General features: G+C 31.3%; 1 protein-coding gene across 1 annotated transcript; it reads left to right on the forward strand.

Moving 5' to 3' along the window:
- Positions 1-791: 791 nt before the first annotated feature.
- LOC134697353 (cytoskeleton-associated protein 2-like) lies at positions 792-12,400 on the forward strand. Its single transcript, XM_063559577.1, has 8 exons — positions 792-949; positions 2,374-2,437; positions 3,201-4,265; positions 5,801-5,951; positions 6,246-6,362; positions 6,902-7,072; positions 9,012-9,178; positions 9,853-12,400. The coding sequence occupies exons 1-8, from the start codon at positions 925-927 to the stop codon at positions 10,061-10,063; spliced, it is 1,971 nt and encodes a 656-aa protein (XP_063415647.1). The 5' UTR covers positions 792-924; the 3' UTR covers positions 10,064-12,400.
- The last annotated feature ends 13,534 nt before the right edge of the window (positions 12,401-25,934 follow it).

Genomic DNA, 25,934 nt, shown 5'->3' on the forward strand with positions numbered 1-25,934 from the left:
TTAGTCTTTAGTAAGTGTCCCCAAGGATTTGTATAGTTATAACTATACAAATCCTTGGGGACACTTACTAAAGACTAAAGACGTCCAAGGATTTGTATAGTTATAACTATACAAATCCTTGGGGACACTTACTAAAGACTAAAGACGTTTTATTATGATGTCTTTAGTCTTTAGTAAGTGTCCCCAAGGATTTGTATAGTTATAACTATACAAATCCTTGGGGACACTTACTAAGGACTAAAGACATCATAATAAAACACTCACATATTACGGAATAGTTATATATATACACACAAATGTAAATCTTATCACACGGTATCATTAGGTTAAGAAGGATCTAACTATACAAATCCTTGGTGTCCCAAAATGACACTGTAAACACTTGTGTACGTTTCCTCTTTTGTAGTTTCTTCACATATGTAATGATCACTCATGTAGTAATTGAAATGGTGGCTGCTGCTTAAAAAAATTTGACTTAATTTTGATTTAGAATTATAGTGTTTTTACTGTATAGTGTTTTTGAATCTACCAGATTGGGATTTTAAAAGTCTACGCCGTTTCACAAGGACGGTGGTTCTCCTACAAAAGGAGGGAGATACAAAAGAAGAAGAACAAGTGGTAATGTTCACATATGAAGTGGTAATAATTGTTGATTGACATTCTCCGGGTCTCCAATTGAGCGAGTTACAGATGTAAATTATATTCGATTACAGAAATGATGAATGGGAAGTTTTACACTCCTTACCTAGGAGTCTAGTCCCGTATTTGGAAGAAGAAGAATGACGGAAACTCATATCTAGTCCGTCTCCTGTTTTAGTATTACAATTTCATTGACCAATCAGAGCTTGTGCGCCATCTCTCAAATCACCCAAAACAAGAAAACAAAAACAATGTTGCCTTGTTGAAAAAGACAACTGAAGAATAATGTCTGCAGTATCGAGTAAAAAAGGTATAATAGAGTAAAACTTGAAAAATTACTGGTTGCACTCTCTTTAGTTCATTTCCTTATTGATCTTTCAAAAGCACAGGAGCTCTATTGATAGTCGACTTTACAGAATTTTATTGATAGAACTTCCGATTCCTGTGTCCAAAGTGACTTCAGACTGTGCAGACTATAACTGTGTTTGGCCAAATAATTATAACATCTGGCAATACTATTTTAGTTTTATCCTGGGACGAAGGCATCCCAGAAAAACATGAAAATAACCCGGTCTTTTATGCCTTTGTCCCAGGAAAAAAAAGTATTAAGATAGCCTTACCAGATGTCATAATTATTTGGACTTTTAACTGTATGACTTTGTGCATCCTAATGCATCACATGCACTTGCGTCTATCCATGGGAAGACCCACTATCAACGTGGGTAGGGGTGTGGGTAAACATACATTTTTTTAAGAGGTAGGTAAAGGGTTATTTTTGTGCAACGTGTTTTGCTATTTTTATTTCATGTGCAGCTGTGAAAAAAGTGCGTTACTCACCATGTTTCGTGAAATTGGTAAAAAGATCTACGTGCAAGATATTTTTAATCATTTGTTCATCCTGAAATGGGAATTTTATTTCGCTTTCCGTGCAGATACTCCCCAGTACACACTATACTTATGTATAACAATAAATATATCAAACACAATTTATAATTGTCGATCGCCCACAAGACTAGCCGATCGCCCACAAGACTAGAAGGACATCGGATTTTATTATAATCTATCATAACAAACATATTATTTATGCAAATAATATCTATATACATATACATGTAAATAAACAATGCTTTTAATACCAAATGAAAACATTGACGCCGTCATAAACGAACCCGCCGGCCAGGAAAAACCAACAACCAAGTAACCGTAGTCGATATGGAAACCTGTGTCCAAACCCTAATGCTCGGGAGATCGTCTCGAGAGTTGTACTTGGACAATACTGAAAGTTAGCTTATGATTACATAAACAAAATACCATCAAAATGTGTAACAGCAAACAAAAATACCAATATATAATACAAAAAACAAGAAAAATCAAACATTAATGAACCAACATTAAATCTGAACTTGACCAGTTCGAAGTTGGTGAGAGAATGGTCTGATAGGGAAATAAACCCGTCAAAATGACCATTCACGTAATACTACAATTAATATCACGTGTCCATACATATATTGAAAGAACCATTAGTACAATAATTTTCCTCTAACTTCAAAACGCGGAAAATTATAATTACACACTCTTTTAAATGTGGCCTGAAAGATAAAAAATCAAATATATTTTGCTTTTTATCAAGTTTGTCAGTGAAAAAACTACATGTATGTGAATTGAGTTTTTTATCCTACATTGAACTGTTGATGTCGTCCCTTAATCATAAACCTTTTCATTTACTGCTTGCAGATGCATATTTACAGAAGTTTCAAAAGTATAAAGATGAGAAAGAAAAACAGAAGAAAGATCAAAGGTATTATCACATTCTCTCATCATTTTGTTCACATTTTTTTTATTTTAAGAACTTAGAAAAAGAAGACTAACATGACTAACATTTGTAACTGATGTAAAAAAAAAACAACTAAAACGTCAAAAACTTTTAATGAATTGTACAGGTACCAAGGGAAATATTTTTTTTAAAATACAAATATTGCCAGTATTTTAATAAGTTTTGCAGACTAAATCATGTTTTTATTTTATGTATTATGTCTACATAGAAATTGTTGGACTCAATGTCAGTCTTTGATACTTAAATGACCTTGTCTTTCTTGGAGAACGTTAATGGTTAAAAACTCCCTTCCATTCAAACAAGTTTCCGTTTTGAGATTGAATTTCTTCAAATGTATTTACCCGCATATCAGTTGTTATTGGAATTGCTACCTTTAGAATCAAACTGAACAATAAAATGACATTTAGTGTAGTTGGATAAATACATGTATATGCCAGTGTCTCAGGTAATATTTAGTGGTTTTTTTTTTTAGATTAAATTAAGCCTTGGATTTTAAATGCATTTCTTTCATGAATATGTACATACATGAATACATGTCTTTCTTTTGTACTCTATTTGTAGGTATTTATATAATGAGGAATTAAATACATTGATATAGTCATCATGGTCATGTACAATGTACATTTGTGTGTACATATGAAATAAGTGACATATAATTTAAAAATGCCCTTTTAAGTCCAAATTTTAAATGTATGTTTTACAGTTCTATGAATGTTTTATCTTTTAGATCACAATTTTCAAGTAAAGTAGATACTTTTAAGCCACAAAACCCTAGTCAAAAGTCATGGAGTTCAAAGAAAAAAAGTTTCACAGGAGTAAAACCAACTGAGCATCAATATACAGTCAGTCATCATTGTAAAGAAAATAAAAAACCTTTTATAGAATTAGTGACAAACACACAGACACACAAACCACATGGATCTAAGCCTGTTCAAGAAAAGCAGATTTCTAAGCCTGTCCAAGTAAAACAGATATCAAAATCTTCTCCAGTAATACAGGTATCTAAGACTGTTCCAGTAAACAGAAAGACTGCAGGCTCAGTGACAGAAGCTAGAAAGGTACAGACCTCAACATTTAATGTAAGGAAATCATTGGGACATGTTAAAAAAGTGCCAAAGACTGCAGGAAAACCCAGGAAATCCCTTCCGGACACATGTTCAGGAAACCCCAGGAAATCTCTCCAAGGCACATCAAATAATAAATTTCACGTTACTCTTACCAAATCAATAGAAGTTGATAATTCAAAACTAAATCAAAATGGAAACTCACGAAAAAGTTTATCAAGTAATGGCAATGTGCGAAGAAGTGTATCTAATAATGAGAACTCACGAAAAAGTGTATCAAATAAAGATGTGAATTCACGACAAAGTTTCTCTGTAAAATCAAGACGTAGCATTTCTTCAGTAAATGTGAATTCACATCGTAGAACTTCTGGTGTAAATAACAACAAAGTGAAATCAAGTGTTCCTAAAAGTAAATTGATTGTGGGTCAGAGGTCAAGAAGGCATTCAGATATTCATAAAGAACAGAAAAAAACCAAACCAGCAAGTATTCTGAAGAGAAAGTCATGTTTTGCTAGTATAGATATAGAAGGAGTCTACACGGTTAGTAAAACTCCTGATCATGGTAGAAGTGTGAGATTTATCAGTCCAGATACACAGGTGGACCACAATATAAGTACTTTTAGAAAGACACCAAAGAGACCCGTAGATAATGTGATTAGTGACAGACAACCAACACCTAAACACTCACCCAAGAAACCTCGTCATAATGAAGAACAAGTTGTCATGAGGTATATTGTTATAGTTTAACATATTTATTTGCATCATTACAAATATATCAGCATACAATAATAATAGCATTCGGAAACAAGCTGGTCATAATTTAACCAGTCTTTAAATGCAGAAACTGATGTTAACCTAATGCTAATATATTTTCTTTCAAAATTAAAGTTCATGTAAGCAATTATTGGTGATATTAGCATGGTAGCATGTTACCGTAAACTAATATAATTGTAAAGGTACATTGTAAATAAAATTGAGAATGGAAATGGGGAATGTGTCATAGAGACAACAACCCAACCAAATAAAAAAAAAACAACAGCACAAGGTCACCAACAGGTCTTCAATGCAGCGAGAAATTCCCGCACCCGGAGGCGTCCTTCAGCTGGCCTCCAAACAAATATACACTAGTTCAGTGATAATGAACGCCATACTAATTTCCAAATTGTACACAAGAAACTAAAATTAAAATAATACAAGACTAACAAAGGCCAGAGGCTCCTGACTTGGGACAGGCGCAAAAATGCGGCGGGGTTAAACATGTTTGTGATATCTCAACCCTCCCCCTATACCTCTAACCAATGTAGAAAAGTAAACGCATAACAATACGCACATTAAAATTCAGTTCAAGAGAAGTCCGAGTCTGATGTCAGAAGATGTAACCAAAGAAAATAAACAAAATGACAATAATACATAAATAACAACAGACTACTAGCAGTTAACTGACATGCCAGCTCCAGACTTCAATTAAATTGACTGAAAGATTATGATTTCATCATATGAACATCAGACACAATCCTTCCCGTACCATTATTATCATTTAAAAAAAAATTGTTTGTATTGCTTTTTATATATCTTTTTGCAGATCAGTATGTTTAAAAAATCTATACTACTTTTAAAATTGTATAATGTGTGAGTGAGCCTTTCATACATGTCCTTGAGGTACAAAATGTACATGTTAGATTGAGGATGGAAATGGGGAATGGGTCAAAAAGCCAACAACCCGACCAAAGAGCAAATAACAGTCTGAGGCAACTAATGGGCCTTCCATGCAGTGAGAAACTCCTGCACCTGGAGGAGTCCTTCAGATGGCCCCTAAACAAATATTGTTACTAGTTCAGTAATAATGGACGTATTTATAAAAATCAAAATTATACACAAGAAACTTAAATTAAAAATCATACAAGACTAACAAAGGCCAGAGGCTCCTGACTTGGGACAGGCGCAAAAATACAGTGGGGTTAAACATGTTTTTGAGATCTTTTAATGTATCTGGTCTTTCATATAACCCCAGGATCTGTCTGAAAGTTAAAAAAAGGGCCTCATAATTCATTTCTTACTTCTTGGATTGGTATTAAGCTTGGCAGAATCATTTATAAATGTCACGTGTAGTTTTTATGCATTAGATTACTGTGCTTTTTTTATTGTTTTATATCTGCTATGTTCAAAGGGTAAACCGATTTGATTGTTGATATATATATTTTAATTCATGCTTTAGTTAGTTTTAACTTTTTTCCCTTTTTAAAATTGCAATTCTGTTTTTCAGAAACAAACTTGATGAATGGTTGAAGTCTAAAGGAAAAACCCCTTCCAAGTTCCGACACCTGATGTGTTTCCATGACGACAACAATAAATCAGATTCTGTTACTGATTCCTGTATAAAAAGGAGTCTAACTGTTGAGGAGCTTACAGAACAGGTATACAGGCTCATTCCAAGATTCATTTCTTTCAGTTATGTTTAAACAATTTGAAATTTAATGCTTATGAAAACACATATTTAATAAACATATATAACATTATGAAATATTTTAGTTACTAGGTCAAATCAAAATCAAATACAGTTTTTTTTTAAACACCCAAAAATCTAATATATAGTAAAAATATTATTGAAAATGTTGAATAATTCCCTCTATCTTTCTGCACGTATTTAATCCAACTATATCCATGATATCAAAAGTATGATATTTTAATATCAAACCATTTTGTTTTAGAAAGCGACAATTGATCGTGAAGATAATATAGCAGTTAACTTAGCGGACCAGTTTAGGGATGCTGCATTAGAAGAATTAGATTCCATGTTAGAGGAATGTACAACATTGTTTGAGGCTGTAAGTTTATTGGAGGGTATTTTCCCTATGTAATCATGGTCATATTGTTTTGAGGATTCCATATGTTTATGTTGGAGGCTTAATGCTTGTCTCAGTAGATGGGTTAATTTTCTAAAAAAAATAATTACGGAAGTTCCTTCATTTATTTCAAATTTTCAAAGACCTGTTTTGATTACTGGTAATATTCTCTTTCTTTAGATACAACATAACATGACAGTCATTGTTTTAAATCTAAGTTATCCTTTTTTAAGATAAAAGAATTTTACACACCTTGTAAAACACATACTTTTTTTTTTATTATTATAAGTTTCAAAATAGCAAGGTTAAAACTAAATTTTGGAAGAGTATAAAAAAAGTAGTATTTTCATTTTGATTTAGACATTAAAAATCTACAGTCTATTTATAATACTATCAAACATGTCAGAATAGCTCCTTCATCTAAGGGTTAATTTGAATCCCACTTAAATGCTATCTTTTAATCTTTTACTAATTTTTCCAGTTAGTTTTTTTTACTTTATAATTATATGTATTTATTATAGGGTTGTCCAAGAGAAGACATCCTAAGTTGGCTGGACTCTATAAAACAGAACGTACAGTTATCAAAGACGTATGCCAAGTTTTATATCTGTAAAGCCAATGTCTTGAAAGGAAGAGAGAACTTGGAGGAAGTATTGAAAGTGTATGAAGAAGCTGTGGTCAATTCAGCTCAGGTCAGTACATACTTTGTCTTATTCTATAGATTTTCACTGTACAATAATTACATTAGATGTATGTTTCATTATAATATGTTCTTTTGATTGGCTACACTGCAATCTTGCATTCTTCCTTAATCAATAGTCCATTTGCCAATTACTGATTTGATTCTATTATTACACACTTTTTAAACGAATAAATTTTCTTTGAGAATCGTAGACTGGTTCCATACTGGACAAAATTGGCTTTTGTCGATACAAAGCATAGCAAATTGAAAGTGGTGTATCGGCAGTTTAACTAATTTTTCACGAAAAACATTTTATTATGACAAAAGTATTTAGCATAACAACAAATTAATGTAATTACAAGAAAAAAATTTAAAACTTTAAAGATTACTCACATTACACACAGGTAAATTTGTTCTTTCTGCTAGCTCACCATTGTAAATAAAAATTAATGTCCCTCATAAGGAAGACAACTAAATAGGGATCTCTAATAACAGGGTCAATTGATGGGAAATGGCAAATAGCCTATTTTTGCGCCTGTCCAATGTCAGGAGCCTCTGGTCTTTGTTAGTCTTGTATTATTTTAATTTTAGTTTCTTTTGTACAATTTGGAAATTAGTATGGCGTTCATTATCACTGAACTAGTATATATTGTTTAGGGGCCAGCTGAAGGACACCTCCGGGTGCGGGAATTTCTCGTTACATTGAAGACCTGTTGGTGACCTTCTGCTGTTGTTTTTTCTATGGTCGGGTTGTTGTTTCTTTGATACATCCCCAATTTCATTCTCAATTTTATTGCATTACACAATATAATTTATCACTCATATTGCCACAAGGTCCCCCAATAAAGTGCACAGGCTAAAAAATATAATTATAAGTATTGAATGCTTCTTTTTATAACTTCATCATGTTCATAGGGTTGTAAAAGTGTTGACTCTGCACTCATTTTAAGATAATATACTTTGGTCAACGCTTTTGAACCCCAATGAAGTTACAAAAAGAAGCATTCAATTCTTAAATGGTAGTCATGTCATGTTGATCCCATAAAATTGAACTTAACATTATCTACTGCAGATTCATTTATTTTCTTGGATTCCTATTATTTTTGATGAGGGAAACTATCATTTTGCGGATATTTGATTTGGTGGTTTTGATGAAGTCTACAAACCTACATGCATATAAAAATTTCATTTGTTGAACATTTAAATTCGTGAATCACCTGTATCCACGAAACCCATGAAAATTTGTATCCAACAAAGAATAATGACTGCACCGTTTGTAATTGATAAATGGAGGACACAACATATAATTACTCTTAATATCAGCACATCAATAAGAAGCAAGTTTTTGTTCTTCATACAACAAGATTCAAAGTAGAACTAAAAAAAATCATCTTTTTGGTGATGTAGTGTTACCTTAATTTTCCTCTTCAATAGAATTTAGAGTTTTAACACAGCTCATGAGATATATATAAGGGATGAAGTTGGAATATGATTTGTCTTTTTTTCTTTCTAAAGACCCCACTGAACAGGAATATTTTATTTTCTCCCTGGATTTTTTGCACCTTTCTGGAATCATGTTGATACTGGTGATGTCATCAGCTTAATCCTGGTATGATTATTTAATCTGCTCATTATGGAAACACAATTTTGTAGGTTATAGTATGAGGAAGTACATATTCAAAACAAGACCATAAGATTGAATGTTAATTATATGAAACATTTGCAGAGGTACATGTACATGTACATGATTGATTGGTCATTACTGCATCAAAAATTAAAAGTGTAAAATATAGGTGAAAATCAGAATTTTCTTTTATTTTGTTATGAAGAAGTTATAGTATATATTATACAATCGAAGTATGAGAACTTTTAATCATCAGAACATTTTAAAAATTCAGTAAACTTTTCACATCATAGTCATGTAGTCATTAAATAAGTTATTTTTGCAGCCAGCACATGAATTAGCCACAGCTTTGACCAGCATAGTTAAAGACATTTGTCAGAAGAGAGAGAAGAAAGCAAGACGAAGAAGTACAGCAGATGTTCAGGAAGAGAATATCTTTGAATCCAGTGCTATTAAATATACTGTCAGACAAATGACTCCTCTGTCTAAAAAGTAAGTATACATTCTCATCCATCAGACAATTTGATGTTTGATGAGCATACATTTATTGAAAAACCTTCGTTCTGAATTAACATAATGAATCTTTAAGTTTTTATTTAAGAGATTGAAAGTTGAGAGATCAGATGATAGCATGCAAAAAATAATTATTGGGGAAAAAACCCACTCACTAAGATTGAAAGTAAAACTGTTCAATGAGTTGTGAATAATGATATACTATAAACAAAGATACTTTGCTGTAAAATTTGAATTCAATCTTCATTTATCCACATATAATTAAGAAGGTATAGGTTTATATCCTCTTAATTTGTTCAACATCTTATTATGCTGCCTTTATCATTGTTTGCAATTTATTGTGTAAAGGTTGTTGGTTCAAACTCATTTTCAAATTCCTCAGCATTCTTAAATTGTCCTTGGCATAATGATTTGCTCACCGCTTATTTTGTTTTTGATTCAAATCATTGTTTTTGTGTTTTTCTAGCAAAACAATAATTTCTTTTAAAGTTATTAGGTAGTTTATATATTTTTTACTGAAATAAACCAGTTTAGATTTAAGACACTTCTTTACACATACTTCAATATAATTTCATTGCACTATTTAATTAAATTTTATAGCCACCCATAACAATATCTTTGAAGTTGATAATAAGTGTATTAACTATTTACAGGAGAAGGAAGTCTGCCAGTGATGTCAAGAGAACCTCACCCTGTGTGGTCATCACCCCAGTCAGACGGTCAACACGACGGAGTATCTCATGTCTACCCAGTAATCTCCAGGATAAGAACCAGACGTACAAGTCCCTAGAGGATGTGTCAGATAAAAAGAAAACTCTCTTCTTCCCTAATGAGGCATTAAATTATGAAGACTTGGATGAATGATAAAACATTGCAATTGATTCTGTACTCTATCAAAATGTGTCAAAAAAGTAAAGCCTATATGTGCTCTTTTGTCAAAAACAAAATATATGAAGCATTGTTTATAGCCAGAAAGTTTTTTGAATTTAAATAATGTTCAATATATAATTTCCTTTGGGTTAGTTTTTTACATAGCTATTTTGTAATTTCAAATTTTGTTCATGATTGTTGAAAAATGGCAAAAATCTTTATTATAATTTCAGGAAATGCAACATACAAATAGCACTGTTAATTTTTAAATGCAAGATTTAATTTTTCCAAATCCAATATGGTTTTAATTTTTTCAATAATGAAAAAATCTTCCAAATAACTGAATTTACAGTATATAATCTTTTACAATGGTTTGATGAAAAGTAATGTTAACATGATATGTAGGACAGGAACAATATTATTTGGTTCTGCTTTTACAATGTTTTACTACACAGTTCTTAGGTGAAACAATCGTAGAACATTTAAATCTAAATATCTTTTCATATAGTAAAGTCAAAAATGTGTAAGCTTTAAAATTACATTCATCTTAGACAACATTAATTTATTTCAACTGAAATAATTGTAGAAACATTGCAAAAAAAAGAAACAGTAATCAAACTGACAATTTAGGAAAATTTTATAGACTGGCATGAATTAAGACAATACATTTATGAACAATTTTATATACATTTTCATATGAAAACAAATAATTTGACTAACGATAAATGGGTTTCAGCATTAGTTGCAGGTTTCCTGCTTTAAAGGGGCACTAGCTGTCAAATTCATGGTCACCAATTTGACTCAAATTATCATATTTGATTTATGACAATGTAAAACATTTATCCACACTATCAAAAGTCTAAAATAAACAGTTTACAGATCATGAGGTAGATAAAATATAGGTTCGTTTCATGTGTATTTTAGACCGGACGCCAACTAATTAACTATCAATTTGACCTCAGATGACCATAAAAGCGATGTAAACATAAATAAAGATATGAATAGATTAAACCAACACGTGCAATTGGATTTTTATAGGTCTGTTTGATTTGATTTTATGGATTAAAAATATATGTTTCTCATTGCTTTGAACCGTATAAGAATGATTTTATGTGCATCCAATTAGAAATCAAATGATTTACCGTAGTTTCACTTTCATTGTTGACATTCTTTTTCTTTAAATAACCAGTACACATACAATGCATATGTTGTCAATCTCTAGCTAGGGGTTAAATTGAAGTTCACATGAATTCCGATTTAAAGAGGTCGACTCATTCACTTGCAAGTGAAAACCTAATTATCAATGTTTCTTACCATAATTTGACAAGATTGAACTTTTTTGGCTGCAAAAAGCGAATTGTTATTTCACTATTTCACTTCAATTATTGATTGAAAAAAAAAATCTTACTTTAGATTTTTTTATATATCTCGTAGCTAGTGCCCCTTTAAGAAAAGCCTCATTCTGAATTCTTTAGTGTATAAATATTATTGGTGTGATATCAAGTAAAACATTAAATATGGGCATTACATATATAATTACTGTAAAAATATTTATATCTATATAAGCTTTGCCTGTTTAAAAAAAATAATTTGAAGAAAGAGAAATGCTTATGTACTTGTAACTGCAATTGTCTTAACAATACAAAATGAATTAAAAAACTTTGTTTTATTGTATACTTAATTATTTATGAAGTGTAATTTTGAAGCAAGTTTTTAGATAAATGTCATATGAATGTTTGTTTTTAATCCTGTTGACTTCAGTTTTTAATACATATTTATTTTTTATTTTAATGAATAAAATGAATTTTTATTGAATCAATATGGCAATAATGCCTCAAAGTTGTAACTCATGTTTTTATTGAAATAATTTACAAATTTGTTGACAGTAAACAATATATTGATTTTTATTTCATCATATATTCCAAAGATCATAATGTTTTTTCTCATAACAATATTCAGATTTAGAATTTAATGATATTTGAAGTATAAAGCATTTTCTTTTTGAAAATATTCTATACTTGAAAGATTTAAATAACTAAATGCAAAAAGTAAATTGTAAACTGGATATTCAATTTATTTTTATGTAATCAACAAACTGGTGGAAAAATTTAAGAATAAAAACATCATTTTATTGCTATAGGTATAGAAAAAACATTGTAAAGTTAGTAGGAACAATTTTGTTTGTCTAACTGTTATGAAATAAGTGTTGAGATATGTCAATGTTAATTACGAATAGCCTACAGAAAATGAAGATTAGGATATAAATGACAAACAAAATAATACATGGAGAAAAAACCAACCTGTCTTTTGTATTTGAAAAACATCTATATGTGTGATTTATAATTTTCCGCGTTTCGCAGTATAGAGGAAAATTATTGTACTAACGTTCCGTCTGATTAATCATGTGATTATCACATGTTTACATGTACATGTAATAAATGAGCGGGAAATAATCCCGTGGAGTAATCACTCTCTACCCAACACTGATACAGTCAAGTTTCTTAACGATATTTGTATATATCGTTTCTCATTAATATTTCATATCTAGATCTTAATTGGGTTTTTATTATGTTTGTGCAATGTATTATTGTTTCATGTTTCACTTTATATCATTTTTTGTTTTGTTTTATGTCATATCTTTAAGTATACTGTCCAAGTATGACTCCGGAAACGGTCTTTCGAGCATATTAACTTTCGACTAAGTTAGGGTTTGGACACAGGTTTCCAACGCCGTCTATCGACATAGTTGGTTTTTCCTGGCCGGCGGGATCGTTAAGGATGGAGAAATTTTGATGATTTATAATTATTAATTACAACTCAGTATGTTATGCTGTATGGTTATATCACACATGCTGTTATATTTCACATGTCATGTTTATTTATTTGTAATAAATTCGGTGTCCTCTAGATTACGTTGGGCAGTCGGCAAATATATATTTGGTTATTGTATTAATATTATGTATTATAGTGAGATTTATGGTATAAATTGCAATGAGATTACATCAGTAAAGTGTGTACATTTTTTTATCTGCACTATTGTTATGTATACTCTCTTCTTTTTAACAAAGGATACCAACATAAATTATATATCTACAGTATTACGTTGTTTAATTTTCACTTTATTTACCCAGGTTATTATAAGCAACAATTGAATGTTCCTAAGAAGGCCACTGTATTAATTTGTTTAGTCCTCTGTATCAGGACTCTATCAACATGTAGATTCTATAGTTTTAACAAAGAGTTAAGAAAAGTTATGAGGGAAAATACGATGAAAATGAGATAACAAGCAGACAATTTAAAAATTCATAAATGGAAGAACAATGAATTAAAAATAGTAATGACAGACAATAAATAGTGCACATAACATTTCACAGCAATCTTAATGATTGAACAAGACAAATCATGTAAACGTATGCAACAAAGAGTATCTGTAGATCATGTTTTCAGTGGCACCCATGATGTTGCCAGAACATGTAAACTTATGCAACAAAGAGTATCTGGAGATCATGTTTTCAGTGGCACCCATGATGTTGCCAGAACATGTAAACTTATGCAACAAAGAGTATCTGGAGATCATGTTTTCAGTGGCACCCATGATGTTGCCAGAACATGTAAACTTATGCAACAAAGAGTATCTGGAGATCATGTTTTCAGTGGCACCCATGATGTTGCCAGAACATGTAAACTTATGCAACAAAGAGTATCTGTAGATCATGTTTTCAGTGTCACCCATGATGTTGCCAGAACATGTAAACTTATGCAACAAAGAGTATCTGGAGATCATGTTTTCAGTGGCACCCATGATGTTGCCAGAACATGTAAACTTATGCAACAAAGAGTATCTGGAGATCATGTTTTCAGTGGCACCCATGATGTTGCCAGAACATGTAAACTTATGCAACAAAGAGTATCTGGAGATCATGTTTTCAGTGGCACCCATGATGTTGCCAGAACATGTAAACTTATGCAACAAAGAGTATCTGGAGATCATGTTTTCAGTGGCACCCATGATGTTGCCAGAACATGTAAACTTATGCAACAAAGAGTATCTGTAGATCATGTTTTCAGTGGCACCCATGATGTTGCCAGAACATGTAAACTTATGCAACAAAGAGTATCTGGAGATCATGTTTTCAGTGGCACCCATGATGTTGCCAGAACATGTAAACTTATGCAACAAAGAGTATCTGGAGATCATGTTTTCAGTGGCACCCATGATGTTGCCAGAACATGTAAACTTATGCAACAAAGAGTATCTGGAGATCATGTTTTCAGTGGCACCCATGATGTTGCCAGAACATGTAAACTTATGCAACAAAGAGAATCTGGAGATCATGTTTTCAGTGGCACCCATGATGTTGCCAGAACATGTAAACTTATGCAACAAAGAGTATCTGTAGATCATGTTTTCAGTGGCACCCATGATGTTGCCAGAACATGTAAACTTATGCAACAAAGAGTATCTGGAGATCATGTTTTCAGTGGCACCCATGATGTTGCCAGAACATGTAAACTTATGCAACAAAGAGTATCTGTAGATCATGTTTTCAGTGGCACCCATGATGTTGCCAGAACATGTAAACTTATGCAACAAAGAGTATCTGGAGATCATGTTTTCAGTGGCACCCATGATGTTGCCAGAACATGTAAACTTATGCAACAAAGAGTATCTGGAGATCATGTTTTCAGTGGCACCCATGGTGTTGCCAGAACATGTAAACTTATGCAACAAAGAGTATCTGGAGATCATGTTTTCAGTGGCACCCATGATGTTGCCAGAACATGTAAACTTATGCAACAAAGAGTATCTGGAGATCATGTTTTCAGTGGCACCCATGGTGTTGCCAGAACATGTAAACATTTGTCATGTTAAAAAAAGATAATCAAGGATTATGTCGACTTACCAGTAAACATATCAATGGTCATATGTTACTGTGGATTCATTTATTTTCGTGGGTACCAATTTTCGTGGATTAAGGAAAACTTGTATGTTCGTGGATATTTAATTTCCTGGTCTTGCCGAATTCTGTATACAAGCCTATATAAAATGTGGTATTCGTTGAATATTTAAATTCGTGGTTTTCCTGTACCCACGAAGTCCACGAAAATTGGTATCCAACGAATAATAATGAATCCACAGTATAAGGAATGCATTTCAATAAAGTCAATCAGTAAAACTCTAAGTTCAATGCTGTGTGACCTTTAGCTCACCTGTTTTAACTAGCAATGTGTCTGGTCCACCATGTTACTCTTCTTGTGCAACAACATGTTGGTCAGCTATGTTTTTCCAGCTATCTTATTCACTGATAACTTAGATGTTTTAATATAGAATTTGATATGCATATTTCTGAAAAATCCCATTTAAATTTTTTGGATTCGACATTGTTGATTTCCATGATCTGTTGTTGAATGGTTATCTTATAAATCATGCATACAAAACATTGGACAGATGTAAAATTGGTTTACCATTAGGCATCTCATAGACATTGATAGGTCGGTTCCCTCTGTAAGATATGCCTTAAGAATATACAAATTGTCAAGCTTGTCAATAATGGTTGTGTACCAGTCTAGAACATTAGTTAATTCAGAAATTATTGCATGCACTCATTGTGGTTTTTGTAAAATGGATGATGAGAGATTTTTTTTTCGATTTCAATACAATCTGCCATTTATATGAGAATGCAAGTTTTCATTACTACAATACTTGTCCTAACACATTATTCACATTAATAAAAAAAATCAGAATAATTTCTGAACTTACAGTATGTACTTTGTGGAATTTGTAAGGATAAGTGGTCAGTTAATATCTGAAGATCAATATATAATTATTTGAAAGGGTCTAATAAAAATTCATCCACATCGATCTTGTATAGTCAAAATTGCTGTCAGAAATAAAATGCTGACTCTTTTAGAACACATGTTCAGTCTCATATCAGGACTAATGTACAAATTCCGTTAAGGGAAACATACACTCACAAATGTCTGTTTATATTATTAGTTCCTCTCAGGGAAACGATTAAACCCTTATGTCTTCAAATTGAAGATATTTTCTATCCAATCTGTTCAACAACTTTAAGCATGAGATGGAATGCTGATGATTAGCTGTTTTTATTGGTGTGCTATCCACAAATAAAGCAGTCAAAACCGTTGAAGATAACCAAGTATTTTCAGCTGGTACACACCATAAACCAATGACCATTAGTCTAATTCGCTTGTTCCAGATGATGACTGTCAAGTCTATCATGACCCTTTGCATACTAGTACTTCAGATCAGAATATTTCAGTATTTGTTACTGATAGACATAATAGTTTGTAGGTGACATACTTATTATTAAACACTGCAAGGATTCAGGGAATAAATATATTACTTATGCATCAGCATCGTCAAAAATAACACCCAGCAAAGAAAAAAACAAGAAAGGACATTGTTAATATAAGGGAAAAAATGTGTTTTAAGCATTCAAAGATTAAGGTGTTATGATTGCATATCTCCTGTAATGAAAATTTGATTATTCTAACTAAGCAAGCTCACCAAATTTACCTTACCAAATGCACATTTCAACAACTAATATCTCTTCATTGATGCTCGTAGCAAACATTTGAAAATCCAAAAAATAATACAAACATTAGGGAGATAATCAACTAAAAGGAACTAAATGATTGCACAGTAGTGATTCATGGTCAATTTCAAGTTTTAAGTGACCTGGTGCATCTGAAATATCTGAATTATGTTTTAATATTCAAGCAGGAATTGCCACCTACAAGAAATGGCCTTAAAATTAAGAGTACTGACTTAGAATTTAAGGTAAATAATTAAAACTTTCAATACACATGTATACATATTGCCTTTTAGAGGTCAAATCTTTTAAACGATTGAATTAGTTACCATATTTTCTTATCAATTATGTCAACTTTTATTATTCTGTGATCTTTCCAAGCTTACAATTATATACGGTATGGGTTGAGTTGGTTGTTATTGGTTGTACGGTGACTTGAAGATGTTTTTATCTTTGTTCTTGTGGGGATACTTCGATGTTTCAGAATCAATTGCATCAATTCTTGGCAAAATTTTCAAAAGTGTACACCAAAACGTTGTATTTGATTTCAAACGTCCAAACAGTATAACTTCCTCCACTGACGTAACATAATGTTATTTCTAGGGTTCGAACTACGAGATTACCAAAATTACTTTAATTCCAAAACGGCCAAATTCTCACATGTACTCATGCCACTATCTACCGAATCCTAACAATGTGGTGTTTGAAGACTGTTTTATTAAAATATGAGGTATAAAGGAAAGACATATTGGAGTTTTAACTTCACATTCAGTTTAAATACTGGGAGTCATATTTTTGCTTATATTTAAATGAAAAGGTTTATATTTTGCTGTTTGGAAAAGATTCTTAATCAAATTTAGGGGGTGCCCACAGCAAGACTTCAACAAAAAATCATACTCTGAATTAAAATGCTGGTGTCAACATTTATGAAAATAAATTGACAATCTATGAACATGTGCTTTGTTTACGTCAGTCCCTTAGTTAGCCTTCAATGAAAATTTGCCATCAGGGACATAGCTAACATATCATGTTCATGTAATCTATTCGTTTGGTGTGTTTGAGCTTTTGATTTTGCCATTTGATAAGGAGGAACCGAGGAAATAACATCAGCAACCACAAACTTGCACTGAAGTGTCTAAATTTAAAACTTAATGCCGCTATTCTCAAAAATAGATTAGGATCTGCAATTTGATAAACAAAAAAAAAACGATGCAATGCGCTTAGTACAGTGATTTCATCATAATTTTGCCCAGTTATATATCTCATTATTTGATAATCATAACAGTTTGTATTCATTCGTTTGAGGTGTATGATGTTTCGATATTGCCATTTGATTAGGAACTCTCCGTTTTGAATTTTCATCTGAGTTCAGAGTTTTTATAATTTTACCCATTCTCCACAAATAAGCAAACAATAAGTAAATAAGATGATTTAAACAATGCGTAACGTCAACATTCAATAATTACATTGTGGTTGTTAAAAATAAACGGAAGTATAAGCATAATATTGAAAATTGACATGATTGTTTAATCGACTGACAAGGAACAATGCATGGACTTGTTAATATGTATCCGCATTTCGTGTGCAAGCATTTTTTTTCAAACCAGAAAACAGTGTAGAACAAATGTAGTTATGATTGCGAATAAATAAACTCATCATAGATACCAGGACTAAATTTAGTATATACGCCAGACGCCTGTTCGTCTACAAAAGACTCATCAGTGACGCTCGAATCCAAACAAGTTTAAAAGGTCAAATAAAGTACGAAGTTGTAGAGCATTGAGAACCAAAATTCCTAAAAGTTTTGCCAAATACAGCTAAGTTAATCTATGCCTGAGGTAGTATTTCAAAAATTTCAAAAATTTGTAAACACTAAATTTATAAATATAACCATATCAATGACAATTCATGTCAGCACAAAAAGTGCTGACTACTGGGCTAGTGATACCCTCGGGGGAAATAAATCTCACCCAGCAGTGGCATCGACCCAGTGGGTGTAAATAAACTCATCATAGATACCAGGACTAAAAGTATATACACCAGACGCGCGTTTCGCCTATAAAAGACTCACCAGTGACGCTCGAATCCAAAAAAGATTAAAAGGTAAAATAAAGTACGAAGTTAAAGAGCATTGAGAACCAAAATTCCCAAAAAGTTTTGCCAAATACCTCTAGGTTAATCTATGCCTGAGGTAGAAAAGCCTTAGTATTTAAAAAAATAAAAAAATTTGTAAACAGTAAATTTATAAATATAACCATTTCAATGACAATTCATGTCAGCACTAAAAGTGCTGACTACTGGGCTTGTGATACCCTCGGGGAGAAATAAATCTCCACAGCAGTGGCATCGACCCAGTGAGTGTAAATAAACTCATCATAGATACCAGGACTAAATTTAGTATATACACCAGACGCGCGTTTCGCCTATAAAAGACTCATCAGTGACGCTCGAATCAAAAAAAGTTTAAAAGGTCAAATAAAGTACAAAATTGAAGAGCATTGAGACCCAAAATTCCTAAAAGTTTTGCCAAATACAGCTAAGTTAATCTATGCCTGAGGTAGAAAAACGACCAATTACTTCTTAAAATTGAGAATGGAAATGAGGAATATGCATAAGAGACAACAACCCGACCATTGAAAAAACAATGCAGAAGGTCACCAACAGGTTTTCAATGTAACGAGAAATTCCCGCACCCGGAGGCGTCCTTCAGCTGGCCCCTTAACAAATATATATACTAGTTCAGTGATAATAAACGTCCTTATTTCCAAATTGTACACAAAAAACTAAAATTAAAATAATACAAGACTAACAAAGGCCAGAGGCTCCTGAATTGGGACAGGCGCAAAAATGCGGCGGGGTGTCATTCTGATACAGAAAATTGAGGTCAAATTAATGTAAGCGTGACTATATTCGAACGAGGATTATTCATGGTTTCACTGCCCACTGTCATTCGACATCAAATTAATGAAAATTTGACAGCCTTTCGAATAATTCTTAAGAAAATATTTCAATTATTCTCAAATTTATATTGTAAATAAAACACTGCAGTTATTCAATGAAATAATATATACTATACGCTTACATCCAATCACAATGCTCCTAAGTTGACTCCTTCACCGGCCTTGGATACATGTAAGGACAGAAAAATGAGATAATACTGTACAACAGTCAAAGTGATTATTTTTCAAAAATTAAAAAAAAATAATGATAAATTTGCATGGAAAAACCACATTTCAATAAAATATATCTTGGCGTCATGCATTGTAACGTTTACATTAAAACTACTAATTTCAAAAGATTTTTTTTTATGTATTATAGTTGTTCATAATGCAGTATATTAAAAAAAATGAAAATGTTTCCAGGCACAATCTGCTCAGCTTTTCTGGTACAAAATTAGAGACAGGGTAGGTAGACTTTTCATCAATTTATTTTCAATCTGTAAATATTTGATTAAAAAAGAGAATTTCATGCAATTGTCAGAAGTAACGAATGTTATCATATTCAGGATGAGTATAACACCATTTCAAATAAGTATTTGAAAACAGTTAACCATTTTTAGCAAAAGACAGAAATCATACTTTTTTATACGAGTTGATGATATAAAGTTTTCTTGTTACATTGATCATTTCTTGGCCTTTTATAGCTGACTATGTGGTAGTCCAAGATCACTCTGACGTGCAACTGCTGTTTTACCAGACAAGCTGGCGCCGTGGGACGTCAGAGCTCGTCCAATATCAAAAAGTGGATATTTGCCCACCCAAAATAAATGCGCTGCTTCGTCGCTTCTGGTGCCGACTGACGGCCTTGTAATTATATAAATCGGGCATCAATCTATTCAATTTTCATTTATCTCTTCATTTATGTAAGTTTCATCTACCTGCCAGCCTTTGTGTTCTCTTATTTAGATTTGTTCTAACTAATTACCGTTTGAAAGTGTACGTCTGAATCATTATTGATAATCAGATGGAACATTTGAAATCTGTCATATGCAAGACATGTATGACACATACCTGTACATCATGATATGCTCTGCTAAAGAAATCAAAAAGAAAAATTCCTTCCTCATATTATTCATGAGACCAAATATTGCTGTTGAATACAAAAAGGATTTCAACGTTTATTGTGTTTTCTATTTTTCTTTTTCTCCGTGTATCATATAAAGTATTGCATATTGAATTATTATGTTTTTCTGTCTCTGTACCTTTGTTAATTGGGTTTAGAGGATATAGTTACGGGGCGCCGAATGGGACTCTTATGGTTTTGTACAAAATTCAATTTTGTCATAACAAAATCATTTTTGTCTTACAAAACTATGTGCTACAGACTTGTTTTGTGAGAACTTCAATTTTGTGATGACAAAATTCATTTGTGTAGACAAAATTCATTTTTGTCATTACAAAATTCATTTTTGTAGACAAAATTCATATTTGTCATGACAAAAGTTAATTTTGTCTAAAAGGTATGCAAATATAAACATATTTGCATACAAAATTGACTTTTGTTACCTGATATGGAAATTAAATCACAAAAGTCAATTGTGTGAGGTAAGATTCAATTTTGTTAGACAAAATTAACTTTTGTGAGACAAAATTAACTTTTGTGAGACAAAATTCAATTTTGTCAATTTTGTTGAGACAAAAGTGAATTTTGTTAATTTTGATGAGACAAAAGTGAATTTTGTCAATTTTGTTGAGACAAAAATCAATTTTGTCAATTTTGTTGAGACAAAAGTCAATTTTGTTAATTTTGTTGAGACAAAAGTCAATTTTGTCAATTTTGTTGAGACAAAAATCAATTTTGTCAATTTTGTTGAGACAAAAGTCAATTTTGTTAATTTTGTTGAGACAAAAAGTCAATTTTGTCAATTTTGTTGAGACAAAAGTCAATTTTGTGACGACAAAATTCATTTTTGTGACGACAAAATTCATTTTTGTGACGACAAAATTCAATTTTGTAACAACAAAATTGACTTTTATGAGACAAAATTGAGTTTCGTGAGACAAAATTGACTTTCGTGAGACAAAAATCTATTTTGTTGAGACAAAATTCAATTTTGTCAATTTTGTTGAGACAAAATTAAATTTTGTCAATTTTGTTGAGACAAAAGTCAATTTTGTCTCACATTGGTCAATTTTGTCTCACAAAAGTCAATTTTGTCAATTTTGTCAATTTTGTTGAGACAAAAGTCAATTTTGTCAATTTTGTTGAGACAAAAGTCAATTTTGTCAATTTTGTTGAGACAAAAGTCAATTTTGTTGAGACAAAAGTCAATTTTGTTGAGACAAAAGTCAATTTTGTCAATTTTGTTGAGACAAAAGTCAATTTTGTCAATTTTGTTGAGACAAAAGTCAATTTTGTGTAACAAAAGTCAATTTTGTGTAACAAAAGTCAATTTTGTGTAACAAAAGTCAATTTTGTGTAACAAAAGTCGATTTTGTATGCAAATTAGTTCACAGAAACCAAACTTAACTAATTTGAATACAAAATTCACTTTTGTCGCCCAATTTTCAAATTAGGTAACAAAATTCAATTCTGTGTAACAAAAATGAATTTTGTCATGACAAAAGTGACTTTTGTCCGCTGATAGATAATTTTGTATGACAAAATTTTAAATTAGTAGTATGATACAAATTTTGTTAAACTGAACTCATTTTTGTTGAACAAAAGTCACTTTTGTCCGTACAAAATTGAATTTTGAGTACAAAACCACAAGAGTCCCATTCGGCGCCCCGTAATAGTAGCTAAGACGACAAAAGCCGATTTACCATGATTTTCTCTTTGTTAGTATGGCATATCAGATAAACGCGTGATATGTATTTTCACCATTAATTGCAGATGGTATTACGGAATTTTCAAATTTTTCACAATATACATTGTACTCAATACTTTTATCTTTAAAAACGAATTGATTATTTTCCATTTCATAAATTTGATGTTATAGTCTCAACGGAAATTCTAATCTCAGAATGTATAACAATATCTTGTTTCATGATTTGTTTCAGAGATATTATTTGAACATTAACACAGATACATATGAAACATAAGGTAATATTTTACAGCATTACCACAAATGACAAAGTAAACATGTCGTATCGATAATATAGATAAAGCATGTAGAGATAACAAAAACATTAATCTTTAAAATTTTGAAATCTCTATATCTCCCAGAATATCAAAATAATCTTCCAAATCCAAGACATCTTTAAAAAAATCATGTATATTTTAGAAATTCCGAAGAATCCCGATTACCGCTTACAATAATTTTTTAAACTGATCAGTGGGCGGTTGTTAAAGCTTAACATGTTAGACACTTATCATCATTCTACATCTGTAGGTGTAAGTATCACTCTGCATTGGTTTAAAATTGAAATAACATGTTTTATCCAAGGCAGATTATAACCGTTAATTGAATAATGAAACTATGCTATATAGAGGGTACATTTATATGGTCTTTCAAATACCGTTTCGATCACTGAAGAGACATGTATTGTGAAAATCCGGATCTGGTGTACAGAAACAATATTGACACCTTTTGTGGCATAACATCGTGGCCACAAGTTAATTGTTTTCTGTTTAGTATTAAATTTATATTAAGATCCATTTTGTTACATCTTACACAAATTAACACAAAGAAAAATGAACTTTTTAGAAATAAATCAGATATTAACCACAACTACTGTCCTTTTCTAGATTTACATATTTCAGTTTTACACGGGAAACTCCGCACATAATTTTTCGACAAAATATATGATTCCGCGACAACTTCCTCATGGTCAATTTTAATAACCTTTCGTCAGAATTACTGAATGTAATACGATGCAAACCGTTATAGCTTCAAGATCTTATCAGTCTCGAGGTCAAATCGTTACAAGAACAAGTCATATCATTTGAAATTGTTCGGGTTATTTCCAGCAATGACAGAAATATGAAAGTAAACAACTATATAATGGTCATACAAATTTTGATGATGCGTAAAACATAAGTAGCATGAAATGAGGCATCCTTTATTTGACTGGTTCAATAAAGTTGTTTTTACTAGGCATGTGACAAAAAGATTAGAACATAAGGGCAAACATATATATTGTACATGACGATTGACCATTTTGAAGTTTGATCATCAGTAAGAGAGTGAAAAAGTATTTTTTCCGAATTAATGAATAATATGAGTCTGCATTAAGAGGCCAATGTACTTATCTAAATTGATATTTGTGTACAGCTATCGGAAATTATCATGCGTGGTAACTCTTGATAGGTATTTTTAATATATAACCAGTACAATGGCCATGCATCGGAGATATAGTTATACAGGGATGGAATGTTCATCTACATCAAAACAAAGCGCAAATGCAATGTTTCTCTAATTAAACGTTAAATTCGGAAAATTACACAATAACTGAATAACAAAACATTTTAGCAATGAGTTACACAACTTTCTTCTGAATTTTGGTTTACAAACGCATACATTCGTAATACATTGCAGACACCATGCGGTTCTTAAGAACACATTATAATCCTGCTATCATTGATAAAAGATTTTGGTGTATATCAGGTAAACAAGCAAAGCTGTCAAAACTTTTTGTGTAAAGGTAATAACTATGAATTTTTCGAAAAACTAAGGATTTTCTTATCCTAGGCATATATTACCATAGACGTATTTGGCACAACCTTTTGGAATTTTGGATCCTCAATGTTCTTCAATTTTGTACTTGGCTTTATAAATATTTTAATATGAGCGTCACTGATGTTTCTTATGTAGACGAAACGCGCGTCTGGCGTACTAAATTAGGGACCGTTCAATATTTATCAGATGGATGGGCCGGTGCATTCTTTATATTGATTCATTAAAAAAATGATTGCCCATCCTTTTAAATTCTGAAAAAAAGTCCTCGACCATCTAAAAAAATATGTAAAAAACGTCCTTGCCCATCTAAAGCTTAAAACAATCAAAAAATATTAAAGTTCTTTTTCTATTTGAAAGTTTGCAAGTTTATGTCTTGAAATCAAAGAACAGACTTGGGTGTAAATACAAAATTTAAAATGTGCTAGTTAATTCCATTTATATATGCATAATTATGTGTGTATCAGAACTATACATTTTATTGTTTTTAAAACCAGTATGAGTATACATGTATATATTTTGATTTTATATTTGCAGCCTCAGATACAATATTGATTTAAAATAAAGGAAATAATTTAAACTAAGGGACAATAACTCATGGACTAATTAAAATATTATCATATGCAGAATTACTAATTATTGTCTTAATAACACAGCATGTTAAATTTAGTTCAAATACCAATGTCCCTTTATCTAATCTATTTTCAAAAAAGAAATTATGGTCTTTTTAAGCAATTTAGGCAGACATATTTTTGACTTTGATGTACCCTTTGTCACCAATTAGTTAATTCCGTACATTTGACAGTAAAACACCAGACAACCTGGCATTCTGTAAGATTAATAAATAGATGAGATAGCTGTAGAGTTATATGAGGATCTTAATTGATTTAAAAATGTTCTAAAAAAGTTTGAAGATGACTTTCCAAATGAATGGCCTAAACTGAAAATTTTTGCTTTTTTTTTTAATTAAATCCATAAAATGACAGCAATTCACTATCAAACAACCTGGTATTCTGTAAGCTCAAAATATAAATGAAATAATTGTAGAGTTTTATGGAAATCCATGTTAATTATAACAGTTATCAAAAAATTAAAGATGACTCTGGATTTAGCAAAAACTGAACATTTTCGCTTTTTTTTAACCTATTTATTAAATCCATAGAATGACAGCAATTAATCAAACTACCAAACAACCTGGTTCTCTGTAAGATCAATATATAAATGAAATGATTGAAGAGTTTTAAGAAAATACATGTTGATTTAAAAAAAATTAGGAAAAAAATTAAAGATGACTATCTGGATTTAGCCCAAACTGAAAATTTTAGCTTTTTTAACCTATCTATTAAGTCCGTAGAATGACTGCAATTCACCAAACTACGAAACAACCTGGTTCTCTGTAAGATCAATATATAAATGAAATAATTGTTAAGTTTTATGAAAATGCCAGTTGATTTGAAAAAGTTATGAACAAAATTAAAAATTACTATCTGGATTTAGCCAAAACTGAAAAAAATAGATTTTTTTAACCTATTTATTAAATCCATAAAATGACAGCAATTCACCAAACTACGAAACAACCTGGTATTCTGTAAGATCAATATATAAATGAAATAAATGTAGAGTTTTAAGAAAATCCATGTTGATTTGAAAAAGTTATAAAGAAATTTAAAGATGACTATCTGGATTTGGC

Source organism: Mytilus trossulus, chromosome 14, assembly GCF_036588685.1.
Source record: "Mytilus trossulus isolate FHL-02 chromosome 14, PNRI_Mtr1.1.1.hap1, whole genome shotgun sequence".
Taxonomy (NCBI): domain Eukaryota; kingdom Metazoa; phylum Mollusca; class Bivalvia; order Mytilida; family Mytilidae; genus Mytilus; species Mytilus trossulus.